The sequence below is a fragment of the Aspergillus ochraceoroseus genome, assembly GCF_002846915.1.
Source record: "Aspergillus ochraceoroseus IBT 24754 chromosome Unknown P175scaffold_9, whole genome shotgun sequence".
NCBI classification, from domain to species: domain Eukaryota; kingdom Fungi; phylum Ascomycota; class Eurotiomycetes; order Eurotiales; family Aspergillaceae; genus Aspergillus; species Aspergillus ochraceoroseus.
This window is the reverse complement of record NW_024468484.1, coordinates 618,725-632,519: the sequence shown is the minus strand read 5'-3', so window position 1 is coordinate 632,519 and position 13,795 is coordinate 618,725. Positions and strand designations below refer to the sequence as shown.

At 50.0% G+C, this 13,795-nt stretch overlaps 5 protein-coding genes across 5 annotated transcripts; 3 read left to right on the top strand and 2 right to left on the bottom strand.

Annotated features, from left to right (window-relative positions):
- Window positions 1–390: 390 nt before the first annotated feature.
- Window positions 391–1,771, bottom strand: sun1 (SUN family protein UTH1; the record flags this gene model as incomplete). The annotated part of the gene is made up of 2 exons (XM_040898633.1): window positions 391–833; window positions 892–1,771. 2 exons carry the CDS (start codon window positions 1,769–1,771, stop codon window positions 391–393), a joined length of 1,323 nt encoding a protein of 440 aa, XP_040749228.1.
- Window positions 1,772–4,574: 2,803 nt separating this feature from the next.
- P175DRAFT_0380027 (uncharacterized protein) lies at window positions 4,575–5,141 on the top strand. The gene has a single exon (XM_040892967.1). It carries the CDS (start codon window positions 4,718–4,720, stop codon window positions 5,093–5,095), a length of 378 nt encoding a protein of 125 aa, XP_040749227.1. The 5' UTR covers window positions 4,575–4,717; the 3' UTR covers window positions 5,096–5,141.
- Window positions 5,142–5,469: 328 nt separating this feature from the next.
- P175DRAFT_0518979 (uncharacterized protein) lies at window positions 5,470–8,824 on the top strand. Its single transcript, XM_040899079.1, has 5 exons — window positions 5,470–5,591; window positions 5,658–6,746; window positions 7,260–7,565; window positions 7,677–7,845; window positions 7,923–8,824. Exons 1-5 carry the CDS (start codon window positions 5,523–5,525, stop codon window positions 8,501–8,503), a joined length of 2,214 nt encoding a protein of 737 aa, XP_040749226.1. The 5' UTR covers window positions 5,470–5,522; the 3' UTR covers window positions 8,504–8,824.
- On the bottom strand, window positions 8,432–11,865 carry P175DRAFT_0379986 (putative sister chromatid cohesion factor (Chl12)). The gene has a single exon (XM_040892966.1). It carries the CDS (start codon window positions 11,740–11,742, stop codon window positions 8,812–8,814), a length of 2,931 nt encoding a protein of 976 aa, XP_040749225.1. The 5' UTR covers window positions 11,743–11,865; the 3' UTR covers window positions 8,432–8,811.
- A 1,426-nt stretch (window positions 11,866–13,291) lies between these two features.
- P175DRAFT_0535574 (uncharacterized protein) lies at window positions 13,292–13,601 on the top strand (the record flags this gene model as incomplete). The annotated part of the gene is made up of 2 exons (XM_040900232.1): window positions 13,292–13,492; window positions 13,587–13,601. 2 exons carry the CDS (start codon window positions 13,292–13,294, stop codon window positions 13,599–13,601), a joined length of 216 nt encoding a protein of 71 aa, XP_040749224.1.
- Window positions 13,602–13,795: the final 194 nt, after the last annotated feature.

Genomic DNA, 13,795 nt, shown 5'->3' with positions numbered 1-13,795 from the left:
TCTTAGAGGAAAGAAGAGAGCAGGCAAGGGTATACATGAGTAAAACGAAAATCAGTGTTACTTTGCAGTAGAGAGAGAAGGTAAGTCTAACCACAAATGTCCCCAGCCTGGCAGTTGGCGACGGAGGGGGAGGGGAAAAAAAAAAAAAAAGGTGAGAAGAAAAAGATTTTCCAAGTCATATGGGACAATATACTAAGATACACAAAGAAAGCAAGCACACTGAACGGAGGTTCATAAACAGGGTGAACAGAGGTATGGGAAGGTTTCTATTTGCAATTTGGCTTGGATAAGTCGACCAGAATGGCCATCGGTCGCGCTGCTCTTAGCAGCGCGACATAGGCAACTCTAATAGAAAACGTAGGAGGCCTCTCCAGAGAGGACCTCGACCTTTTAAGACAGAATCAGTATCGAATTGCGCCCAAAGGAAAAGAAAAGAAAATCAGGGAGAGCGCTTACCGTGCAGCCAGAGTCGTTGGAGCCAGACTCCGAGTAGAAAACACCGTTCTCGTACTTGCAAGATCCGCTGAGGTCGGATCCCTGGATCTTGACATTGAAGTCGAGCGCCTCGGTAGTGGTGGGGCTGTTCTGGAAGATAGAAAGCCACTTGCCGTTGTTCTCACCAACACCAAGGTTGATGGGGGCCCAGTTACCAATAGCGGAGCTACCATCACCCCACTGGCAACCTTCACTGGTTGAAATACCCTTGGGGTTAACGTAGTACTGGGCAGAAGTGGTCTTGCCCTCCCACTTGTAGTAAGTAGAACCGTTAGGGCAGGTCAGAGGCTGGGTGGCGCCGGCAGAAAGGCTGAGGGGAACGGTTTCAGATTCGGTACCTATACATTGTATTAGAAATCGCATGATAATCCCTGATGCTTTTTGAGTGGTACCCACCAGGATAGTCGGTACGGCAGACGGCAACCTGCTCGCTCAAGGTGTTCTTAACACTGACGCCACCAACACCAGCAACGCAAAGCTTGTCAGAGAGGTCTGAGTTGGTCAGGTACAGCTTGCCATTCTTGCACTCAAGACCACCAATCGACTGGCCAGTGGAGCCCTGAGTGGAAGGCCACTGGGACTTCTGGTAACCGGGAGGGCAGGCGTAAGAGCACATCGCACCACTGGTGCAAGCATCACCGCTGACCGCAGTGACGATCTCGCTGATGACTTCATCGGCCCAAGACAGGTACTGGATTCCAGAGTAGCCACCCAATCCGAGGTAATCGAGAGCAACAGCACCGTAGTCGGAGGGGAAGGTGCCGCAGTCGATCTCACCGTCGGGGAAAGACGCATCGATTCCAGTGGCAGTGCTGGTGCTAGAAGTGGCGGTGGCCACGACCGAAGAGGTGGTAGTGGTGGATGTCGTCGTACTAGTGGTAGTACTGGTGGTAGTACTAGTGGTCGTGGTAGTAGTGGTGGTGGTCGTGCTGCTAGTTGTAGTCGTCGTGGACGAGGAGGAAGTCTCAATGAACTCGGCGGCAACGACGGTGGGAGCCAGGGAGGAGGTGGCAGTGGTACTGGTGCTGGTGCTGGTCGTGCAAGGATCCCCTGGGGGCTTGCCATCAGCCCACTTCAAGTAACCCTCACTAATACCCTTGCACACATCGGCGGCAGAGATCAGCTCGTTGTTGAGTTCGTACTCGATGACGGTAGGACCGTCAACGGTGACAACCTCGGGAATACGCTTGTGGTGATGGCGGTGTTGGTGCTGGTGCTGCGCAGCAACCATAGAACCCGCCGTGGCCAGGGTGACGGCAACGGTGTTGAACTTCATTTTAGAAATATGAAGCGCGAAAAGTCAGGTCGAAAAATAATCCCTATCCGATCTAGATCGAATCAAGATAATTAGTATGCACATCCATAGCTTCCATCAAAGATCCATTCCGATCACATTCCAGCCTGTCCTTCTGTCATTGCTGATCCCAGGCTCCCGCCAGTAGAAGATGCGATTTCGTAGTGGAGCCTAGAACCCGCAACAACACGGAGGCGCATCACCGAGGAATGTGACAAAAAAAAAAAAAAGCAAGCATCTGGACATACATCAAACTTTACGGCAAGCCAGTCGCACGTCGGTTAAAGATAATTCTGTACACGAATCGAAGGCGCTGGGAGAATGCTGACAGCGGTGTGACAGGGCCAAAGGGGGCCGGGTAAGACGATATGAGAACCGAAAGAGCAAAGTCACGAAAAGAAAGGAGGTGTCCAAATGAATGTGCTAGAGAGAAACAAGTCTCTCTGGTCGGATAGGAACGCTCAATGGGCTAGCGACAGCCTTTAGGGGGGGGGGTGTGGTCTCAGGGTTCTAGTATAGGGGAGGGGGAGAAGAGAGGGAAAGAAGGAGAAGAAGGGGACGAAGAAGACGAAGGATAGGGAGCTTATTTTGAAGGAGACAGAACACCAAGGAATGGACAGTAAGGAACGATTAAACAGAATAAAACGAAGGAATGGAATTGGATGGGTAGAGTTAGAGCGAGTCTACGCAGTACGGAGTAGGGGGGGAAAGAAAAGAGGAAAGGAAAGTGGAAAGTGGGAGTTGCGTGTGTGGCCCCAGTAGAGAGAGCGAATGAGGAGGAGACAAAGAGAGGCAACAATCAAAACACTCGGCACTAATCTTGAAATAGAGGAGGGATTCAGGGGTTCCACCAGGAGATTCGAGACATGATTTTATTATGTATTTGATTATTATTATTATTATCACCATTTTCCACTTACAAAACAAAATACAACAGGCCAACTACTTCCATCAAGTCATTTGGCCGTCCATGGAAAACGTGACAATCTCTAGGATTTAGGTACAGCCTGGTGGGGGGGGGGGGAACAGATATGTCCACATTTAGGCTGACTCCTGAAAGTCCTCTGCTCTAGACACCACACTTACCCCTAAACCCTCAATACTTAGCTATGGAACATTGGAACCTCGTAAGATACATACGTAAGTTCACCTGGCAGTTGAACACGAGAAACTATTTTTACTTCATTCTTTTTTGGTCTTGAAATACAATCATTCCCATGTTTGGGATTTTCCTGTTCCTGAATCTGGGCTGGGCGGTTACCGAAATTACTCTGTATTGGGAACAGCCAATCAAAATGAGAATACCAGCACCTGAGTGGAAATCTGACTTTTTTTTTTGCCCCCTTCCCAGCCAGGTACACCAATAAGGATCTCCGAGACAGTGGAGCCATCACGGCAAGGTCGTGACCGTCTAGGGAAAGTTTCATGTCAGATCCTAGGACCTAGGTACACTAGGTAACAAATACCTAATGTATACGGAGTAATCAAAGAAGATATTGAATTGAATTATAATTACAATAATACGGGACCCATGGAAAGCATTCTGTAGTTACCTCCTAACTAACCTACCTACGGAGTACCAGTGCCGATCTACACTTACCGCAAGCCCTCTAGGCTGCTCTGAACAGAGACCTTTCATTGGTACTTTGGCACAACTAATCCGCGAGGAGAAGGAGCCTAATGCAGCATTCGCCGTTAATCCTCTGCAGTAATGTCCCACCGACACTGTAGTGCAGCCTGCAGGGATAACCTCCCTACAACTGACAGCACAGCAGGGCTGGAATCTAGGGACAGAAAAATGAGATTGACGATTTCGTGCGACGTGTGCGCGCCAATTCAGACACCTATCAATCGCGAAACGAGCCATCTTGCTGTCAACCCTTGATTGACTACTGGCTTCATGGAGTAACTATGGTGTAGGATACGTATTTATCCGTCCGATTCAGTCGTCCAATGCCTATCTTATCTACTGAAGATTCGGATGTATCACTAAACAAGTCAATGCCACGTTTACGGAATTGATAGGTGATGTATTCAGTCCATCAATTCATCTGGCCCTGGGGCCTGTGCAAGAGAGAACGTAACATCGCTTTATGGATGCTTGGATCTCCTTTCACAGCTAGGTATGACAGGGTATCCGAATCCTATCTGAAACCACGGTGTGAGTGTTCACCAGATCGCTCGAATCCAAATTTAGTACAGAGTACTCCCTATGGTAAACTTCGACTACTGATGAGTACTGTTACTACTGTAACTGGTAGTTAGTATCCGTATATAACATATCAGAATAATCCATGACAGCGTCAATCAATAATAAGAGGAAATAAAGCCCAAAAACAAGCTCTTCCCGTCCAACCCCTCATCTAACCTCCAGGTTCTCCTCGAGCCGCGTCACTCCTCATTGAAGACTCGTACATCATATAATAACTACTACCAACCTACTTCTCTTGCTCGGGGTTCACGTCACTTGTTCCTTTTTAGTTCAATCGAATTAATATCGCATTTACACGGTACACTTTTGCTGTTGACGCCCCTCCATTTACAAGTTCGCTCTTTTTTTTTAGCATACAACCCCTCGAATGAGCACTATAAACCCCTGGGTGGGGAGTCTAGCTCCCACCGAAAGCCGGAAATAATTTGACTACGACATGCCCACATTGCATGATATGATATCTTTGGGTTTTGGCTTTTCTTTTCTCCAAAAGCTTAACCACTATGGACGCAGGTCTTGCCTTTCCTCAATAGCAATTACGGCCAGCTTCCAATGGTTTCGTTTGCATCTCCGCCGCCCACACCTTCCGCACCTGTTGTTTGTCTGAGAATATATTACCCCTCGTCACTCTTTGCGTGTGCGAGTACGGAGTACTCATGAGATACAACGAAGGCGTTCTGTTCTAGATTTGTGGAGTTCTCCATAGTTCGTTCAGAATGGGTAGCCAAACAGGATCCTCTGTTCGTCAGCTTTTAGGGTCTCGGATCTGGAAACCAGGCTATATGGAGCCTTCTAAAGTCTCCTGGGCTTTCATTCTAACTGCCGTCCCTGGCGAGGAAGAGCACGTGGTGGAGACTGCCCAAGGCCATTTGACATTGTATCCTCCTGATCTATGGCATCTATTCGACCCTTCATTGAATAGCGTAGTTTCTCGCAATCAGGGGGTGCCTATTCTTCCAAGTACGGAGTACTCCGTACGGCTGCTCGTAGTTTTCATTACTTCAGCTATGCTTTATCTATCCAAGCTCTGGTTCGCCAGTTACTGGATATATACTTGTAAGCATGTTGTTGGCTTTGTTCCCCTGTGGTTGTGATATCCTCACAATGTAGCTTCGTCCATGTACCTACTCGGTAAATATATACAGTACAGCTTAGTTGTCATGATTCGCCAAACCACACTATTTGTCACAATCTAAGACTGATGTTTCCATAAGAGTTCCTACCTAAAGCTGTTAATATTACATATTTACAAATAAAGAAGTTAGAACTACAGATGAAATGGAGATTTGAGTATCTTGGTGTTGGGCTATTTGGCCGGTCACGTTCCACCCACGGGAATATCATATTTCCGACATCGACCGGATCGTGACTAATCACGCCAAGACCCACCATGCCCTCACCGCCTTCTAGTCATGGCGATTTGACTTTTTTTTTTTTTTTTTTTTTTTTTTTTATCAGTCAATATCACAGAAATTCGAGACGGTTGAGATCAGACACCATATCATATTGAATATCGTCAATATGGGGTCCTCTACTGCGGTCACTACTAAGGTGGCCTCTGGCACACCCTACCAACTTGACCAGAGCCAGGTAAGCGTCCCGATTGTATATGAACGCGACATCATTTGCTAATTGGAAACTTCTGCACCGCATCAGGTCTCCAAGGCCTCTTCAGCCCTCCTGCGACACATCAAATCAAGACAGGACGAAAAGGAAAAAACGGCAACCAAGAAGACCCTCATTGGAGACAACGATGACGACTCCGACGCTGAAGACAGCCCCTCGCACAACGAAGCAGTGTGGCTTGTGCTTACGACGAAGAAGCACGTCGTCGACAAGAACCGCCTGAAGCCCGGCAAAATCAGCATCCCGCATTCTCTGAATGCCTCGCCATCTCTGAGCATTTGTCTGATCACAGCGGACCCGCAGCGCGCGGTGAAAAACATCGTTACGGATCCTTCCTTCCCACAGCACCTGTCCTCGCGCATTGACAAGGTCATCGGTTACTCCAAATTGAAAGATCGGTACAAGAGCTTCGAGAGCCGACGACAGCTTCTCTCAGAGCATGATGTCTTCCTGGCTGATGACCGGATCATCATGCGTCTGGTGACTACACTGGGCAAGATCTTCTACAAGTCTAGCAAGCGGCCTATTCCCGTGCGCATTGCAGAGATTGAAAAGGTGGATGGGAAGAAGGTGAAGAAGGACCCCCAGCAGAAGAAGTCCAAGGATGAAGATAGCACGTTTGCGACCCCCGCGATTGTGGCGAAGGAGATCGAGAAGGCCCTGAGCTGTGCGCCCGTGCACTTGGCCCCGGCTACTACTGCGGCTATTCGCGTTGGTTCGTCCAAGTTCACGGCGGAGCAGTTGGCGGAGAATGTCGAGGCCGTGGTGAAGGGCTTGACCGACAAGTATATCGCAAAGGGGTGGCGGAATATCAAGGCCCTTCACGTCAAGGGTGCAAACACTACTTCCTTGCCCATCTGGCTGGCGAGTGAGCTGTGGGTGGAGGAGACTGATGTGGTGGAGGCCCTGGAAGATGGCAAAGCGGACGGAAAGAACGACAAGAAGCGTAAACAGATTGAGGGTGGCGATGAGAAGCTCCTGGAGGGAGGCAACAAGAAGTCCCGGAAGCAAAAACCCGCAGAGGAGGATGACGACGCGCAGACCCTGGCCGCTCGTAAGGAGAAGCTCCAGAAGCAAAAGGCAAAGGCATTGGACGACGGAGAAGCCATAGCCATGAAAGTAGGGTCTGGCCCGACCAAGAAAAAGAGAAAGTCGACTTCATAATTGTCTTGTTTTACGGGGTTGATCCTAACCTAACGGCTTCTTTGTTCTTTAATTTTTGTCCGATTAGTTATATAGTACAGATCAGTCAGTCTTCAGGATTATTATGCAGGGGTCTTTAGCGAATGACAACAAAATTTTCACCCCCCAAAACACTTTTCCAAGTAATAAATATAACTAGTAGAGTTGAGTTATCCAAATCCGCACCATGTCGAAGCAAAACCCACAACCCCGTAAAGAGATGGGCTAGATCAGATGCATATCCGCTCGATAACCGACATCCGAGGATCTGGCGTTATTCTGGATAGGAACCGCCCGCCGGAATCATCATCGTCCCGAGAGCAAGCCCGTACGTACCGGACTAATTTGCACCCACCCCAGCTCTCTCGTCTTCTCCTCCTCCTCCTCCTCCTCCTCACTTACACCTTTCTCCCCTCCACACGTTTTTTTTTTTTGCTTTTCTTGCTGCAGTTCAAGATTTTATCCACAATGATCCCAATTGCTAGAACCTCGGTGCTTCGCGCGGCCCGCGCACAGATCAACCCATCCCGGGCCTCTGCGCTCGCCCGTCTCCTCTCCACCCTGGCTGTTCTCGAACAACGGGATGGGAAACTGCAGAGCTCATCTGTCTCCGCTATTGCGGCCGCCTTGAAACTGGGAGGCCCCGTCACAGCTTTTGTGGCTGGTACCGGGGTGAAGGCGACCTCAGCGACCGAGGCAGCCCAGTTCCAAGGTGTGGAGAAGGTTGTCGCCGTTGAGAATGATGCATATGAAAAGGTACCTATCCTCCTGCTTTGATTACTATAGCCTCTCTCGAGTAGAGGAGGGGAGAAAGAGGATACATCCCCTGCCAGAGAAGACACAGAAGCTAACGCGGTTCACATGTAGGGCCTCGCCGAGAACTACGCCCCTCTTCTCGTTGAGAACATCCAGAAAGGCGACTACACCCACGTTGTGGCGGGCCACTCAGCCTTCGGAAAGAGTCTCCTCCCCCGCGTCGCTGCTCTCCTTGACGTGCAACAAGTCTCCGACATCACCGGTATCGAAAGCGAAGACAGTACGTGCATATAATATGACTCACCACCTCCGCGAGGAAATAAAAACAGAACTACAGCTAACAATGGCAAATAATAGCATTTGTCCGCCCCATCTACGCCGGCAACGCGATCCTCACCGTTCAATCCACCGATCCCATCAAGGTCCTCACCGTCCGCGGCACGGCTTTCCAAGAAGCCTCTGCTACCGGTGGCTCGGCTACGATAACCGACGGCGCTGACCCCAACGCCCCTGCCCAGACCGAATGGGTTTCCGAAGAGCTCGCCAAATCCGAGCGCCCTGACCTGGGAACCGCCTCGCGCGTCGTCGCCGGTGGCCGCGGCCTGAAATCAAAGGAAGAGTTCGACCGCATCATGGTCCCGCTCGCTGACTCTCTGGGTGCGGCGATTGGAGCGTCGCGCGCAGCTGTCGACAGCGGCTTCGCTGATAACAGTTTGCAGGTTGGACAGACGGGCAAGAACGTCGCGCCGCAGCTTTACCTGTGTGCGGGTATTTCGGGAGCGATCCAGCATCTTGCTGGTATGAAGGATAGCAAGGTGATTGCGGCGATTAACAAGGATGCCGATGCGCCGATTTTCCAGGTGGCCGATGTGGGACTCGTAGGGGATTTGTTTGAGAAGGTTCCTGAGTTGACGGAGAAGTTGAAGAGCCAGGCGTAGATAATTCTTTTTTTTTTTTCTTTTTTCTTTCTATTTCTCCCTGATGCTAATGCTATCTATCTATGGTTTTCTTTTGCATGCGTATATATAGTCATGTCTTTTTTTTTGGTGTCATACCCTGAATAAGTGCTAGAAAATAAAAGCCCTGGTTTACCACCTTTTCACCCTTCTTATAGAGAAGCTCTCTCTCTCTCTCTCTCTCTCTCTCTATGTGTGTATAAAATATTAGGTAGGCATGCACTCAAATCATACAATCATGACACATCATTCCTACAACCGAGAACAAATTAATATACTCGAAACTAACCCTACAACCCAGCCAACAACTCCGCCAACGAAATCGGCTTGCGCACGGCATTCGAAAACCCATCGTGATACGTCACCCAGACCTTCCTCTCCGTGTTAGAAGAAGAAGAAGAAGAAGAAGAAGAAGCCTCCCTTCGAGTCGCTGGCGCATCGTCCGCCCCAGACACCGTCGTCGGATCCTCGATGACTCGCCCGAAAAAGTCACGCTTCACTGCACGCCCCGGTCTTGGGACCTTGCTTGCTGCGTCCTGGGCGTCCGCGGGCTTGCGCGGGAGGTGGTTCCGGCTGTTGCTGGGTTGGTGCATGGCGCTCAGGGTCTCGGATTGCTTGCGCGTGGTTTCCTTGCGGTATTCCTGGTCGAGGACTTGGCGGACGGCGAACCGCACTGGGGCGGTGCGGGTGGAGAGGCCGTTGGTTTTGGAAAATGTGACGAGGGAGTCTAGGGGTCTGTATATATATATATATATATATATGTGTATGCGTTTCGAGGGATTGGTTAGATACTGGAAGAAGAAAAGAAGAAGAGGAAGAGGGATGGATACTGACGGTTCCATTCGATACGCCCATCCGCCATATGCGCCGCCCTCGTTCTCGACTCGGACTTTCTCGAATGTCACGTTTAGGCCGGTCATCACTCGGACGGCGGCTTGGACGAGAGCTCGTTCGCTTTCTTTGCGCACGCTGGCCACGCTCTTCTGGTCGCCGTTTCCTCGGACGACGACGGGCTTGACGTCTGGTGAGAGCATCTGTACGATGTTTGGGAGGAGCTCAGTGGTTAGGCTATCTGTTGATCGGAAAAGACGGAGTATCGGAGCGGAGAAGGATGATTGGAATCCTGTGATTAGGGCTTGGTTTTGTTTGTGGGCCTCAAAGGCGGCGAATTCAGCTCGAGGTCCCGAGAAAGGGTGCGCCTCTTCTTCGTCCTCGTCGGGCTCTTTGCATTGAACTCGGCCTTGTGCAGTGGCAAAAAGGAGGTGGAATGCTGTGACGGACTGGCTGAGATATGGGCCAAGCTCCCAGTCGTGGGCCGAGTAGACTCTGGATGACAGGGTATCGTGAAAGTACAGCCAGTCGTAGGCTAGGTTGGGCTTCGAGAGGAATGTGTCGTCTTGGTATGGTTGTATGGGATATGAAGTGAAGCATTCAGCAGTGCACCGGTCATGGTCCCCGCTGGCCTCGACCATCTCGCGGAGTCTAGTGACGGCATGGCGTTTCTTCATGCTTGCGACGTCCACGGGTGTCTTTCCGCCTGAGCGATCAAACGGGTCTTGGAACGAGCCCGCGCCCAGGGGCACATCAGGGAACCCTGCTCCTTCGGTGAAGACACGGTCTACAATATCACGCACTCCACCGCGATTTAAGCCTTTGAAGAATGAGCTGCCTCCGCCATCGCCAAGGACCCGCTGCTCAAGCCAGCTTTTCGTTAGCCTCAAAGCAGAGGTGCTTTCGCTTCTCAGTTTATGAGCCACCCATTCGGCAGCTACTAGGACGCTTCGAATATCCCCCTCTGCCGTTCCGCTGCTTTTAACTCCTCTTTGCCTTCTTTTGGCAAGGCCCCAGGATGCTTCACAAAGACGTCTCACTCCGTCATTATCAGCTGGAATTCCCTCCAGTGTGAAGATATTCTTCATCCTAGTCACAACATTCTCCAAGGGAGCCTGACGCACGTGAATAATCTCAGCGATAGAGGATGCTCTCAGTGGCCGTAGACTCGAATGGTATACGTCGTTGCAGACTAAAATGAGCGGGCGAAGAAATCGGAAGTTGTCTCCCCTTCTTTTTCTTCCAGATGCTTGTTCAGATGTGCGGGTGGAGTTCTTTTGGTCTAGAAGTACTAGATCGATTAAGGCTTTCATAAAACCTCCCTCCCCAGAACCCCCGGATCCACCAACGACTCCATCCACCTCGTCGACAACAACGCAAACAGGCCGTCCAACTTTGCGTATCTTCTGTTCGCCAACTTCTACGTTTCTTCCTTTGACATTCTCCGTACCGAGAGCATCGCGGATTCGCCCCTTTACCACATCTCTGCTTCGATCATCGCTGGCGTTGATTTCCAAAACCTCATACCCCGCCTGCTTGGCGCAGACGTGAGCCAGAGTAGTTTTACCCAAGCCAGGCGGACCGCAAAGAAGAAGAACTTTTCGGTGAACCCGTTCCTCCTCTTCGGTGTTAAAAGCCGGCTTCTTTGGTTTAGACCGGGAAATATTCGGGTAGACAATGGGGTCCCATGCTCGTAACCAGCGCAGGATAGATCGGTGAGTGCGTTCATCCCCAATGAGGTCGGTGTATTTGCGAGCGCGGTACTTTTCTGTCCACATTGCCGCAGAGAGTCTTTTACTCTTCTGATCCCCGAGAGGGGCTTCAATCGACGGCTTTACAGCGGGTTTGTTGGGGAGTGGTTTAGACACCTCAGTCTGGGCAGCCTCCTGCTTAACATCATCAAGTAGTTTATGTATCTCGATGCCGTAAAAACTTTTCTGAGCTCTCCCAGGAGCAGTGATTGATCGACCAGCAACTAGCCTCTCGTAAGAGACGCGAGCAGAGGATTGTCTCAACGGAACGCTTAGCGTTTTCCCAGAACATGTCTTGATCTGAATTGAGATAGGCGCTCGTCTTGATGGCGTGTGGGATGTATCTAATATACTCCGATCAGGGATAGATGTAACCACGGGGGGTGGCTGTCTAGGAATATCAGGAAGCTCTGCGGACGGCTGTTCGATAATTTGTTCTTCGATGTCAAACTGACTTTTAAGTTGGGCATCGTGAAAAGCCTCTAGTTCATCTTCGTTGTCGTCATCATCGTCTAGAAACCCGCCCATTATCTTTTGTCGTTTGGGCTCTGTTGATTGAGATTCGTCATGCTTGCGCTTCTGAGAGTCTGGGGACGGGGCACTTGGCGGAAACAAAACTGGAGATGATATGAACGGCATGCTGGGAGCTGGAGGAGAAGAGGGAAACAGCGTAAGGTCGTTACTCGGTGAGCACAGGGTTTGCCGTCGCGTATTCTTTGGTGGTCTTGTAGGGGTGTCTATCCAAGTCAGTGGTCACCCTCTCTCCGAACAAGGAATACATACAAGGCCTCACGTCCTCGTCGCTCCGAAAGACATCCGACAAATTCCAGGATCGATGTTGGATCACGACTTTATTGCGAGTCTTTTCCAAGCGCAGGAGGTGCAATGCCTCGATCTCGTCGTCGAAGCACTCTGAAGGGGGTTCTCCAGGATCTTCGGAGTGAAGGTGAATGGCAGGATCGAAAGACGGAAGAGCCAATGGAGAAGAATTCGTCATTTAACAGGGTAAGAAGGGATTTTCTCATACGTTCCTCATTCAATAGGTTGTTTTCATGGCTTCAATCTCCCAATCGGGCCCCCGTGATGCCAATGCGACGCGTAAAGAGAACGCGTAAAGAGAAACGCGCATTAAAAACACGCTAGTCCATTTTAGGCCCCCGGCCATGAGTTGCAAATCCAAAGAATCTCCTCCATGTTCTGATTCTCATCCAATTGATCGTGCATCTTACGATTCATTTCCGACAGAATTGCCCAAACGCATGGGGAGCTATCACAAAAATCCTTCACTTCCGGCTGTCTAAGTTACAGCAAGTGGAGGATCATAAACTCCGAAGAGAAATACATATGCTCGGAGCTCAGTGCTGTATCGGAGTAGCCTTTCGGAGTACCAGGGATAGTCATTTCAATCTTCTCTGATTCACGATTCAGTTTTCTAGTACAGACTGACTTTTGGGGGTAAACCAGACCCAAATTTCAATACAAACGCATCCATCCAATCTTTCCCGTTTAGGGTCCAAGCAGCGAATGGCATTAATCAGCAGGCATTGAGTCATCTTCAACCCGTTGAACCAATGGGAAACTCCCTCCAACCACAGATGATGGGAATAGCGTCGTATACTTGGTCAATACGAGGTTGCCTGTTGGGGCCTGACTCATTCTGCGTGCTCCCAACCCTCCACTTGTCTTCATACAACACACCACGCCCTTGATGCTTGGCATGCAGAGTACAAACAGCCCAAATGTGACAAACTTCCCGGGCTGAGCGGCCTAGCGCATGAAATATCTGCGGTTGTTCAGGCTTTGGAATGGTCAATTCGAAGCATGTGGAGCCTATCTGTCAAGCGCTCCAGTGCTAAGCTTTACTTTCAGTGTCCGGTCTGCGTCATTCGAATCCTCTAGATTCTATTCCGCAGCTCTTAGCTTTGAAATCTTCCTCCGTCGGAGTAAACATGTACGGGGCTCACTACCCAAAGAAGTAGGAGTATGACTCCAGAAGCGACGGCGATGAATATATATAGAGGATGGGATTTATCCTGGAACCGTTTCTTCATCATCATCATCATCATCATCATCATCAATTCAATCCTCTTTTCACTTGGTTCAAGATCCTCAGAGCGATTCCACCCAAGTCCTCAATCCTGCGATATATCATTCTTCAGATATCCAGCCACATTCCTCCAAATCAACCATGGCTTCGAACAACTGCAAGGCCAACACCTTCCACGACGATGCTGCCTCCACATACAGCGCTACCTCCACAACCACCCTCACGAAGGAGAAGAAGGAAGCAACCAGAAAGTGGTTGTCCAAGAACAAGGCCAAGAAGAGCCCGAAACCTCCGATGACCCAAGCAGAGAGGGCCGAGAAAGCCCTCCATACCGAAGCCCTGGTTGCCTACCTTGCCTTTCGATAACTTCATCGACGTGGCTGCCATGCAACTCCCGAAAAGTCAATCCGGCCTCTGACCCTAATTTCAATGTCAGGCCGATGTTTTTTAACGGTTTTATGATCATACGCATTGGATATCTTTGCTGTTTTTCCTTTCATCTTCTACTATTGGTCATTGTTTGGTTATATTGGGAGTCTGGGTTTTCGAACAAAATGTCACGGCGACCACGTGACATGCAACCACATGCCGAACCACATGCCGAACCACATACCCAGTAACCGAGGGTAATCAGGAGAACGGCAA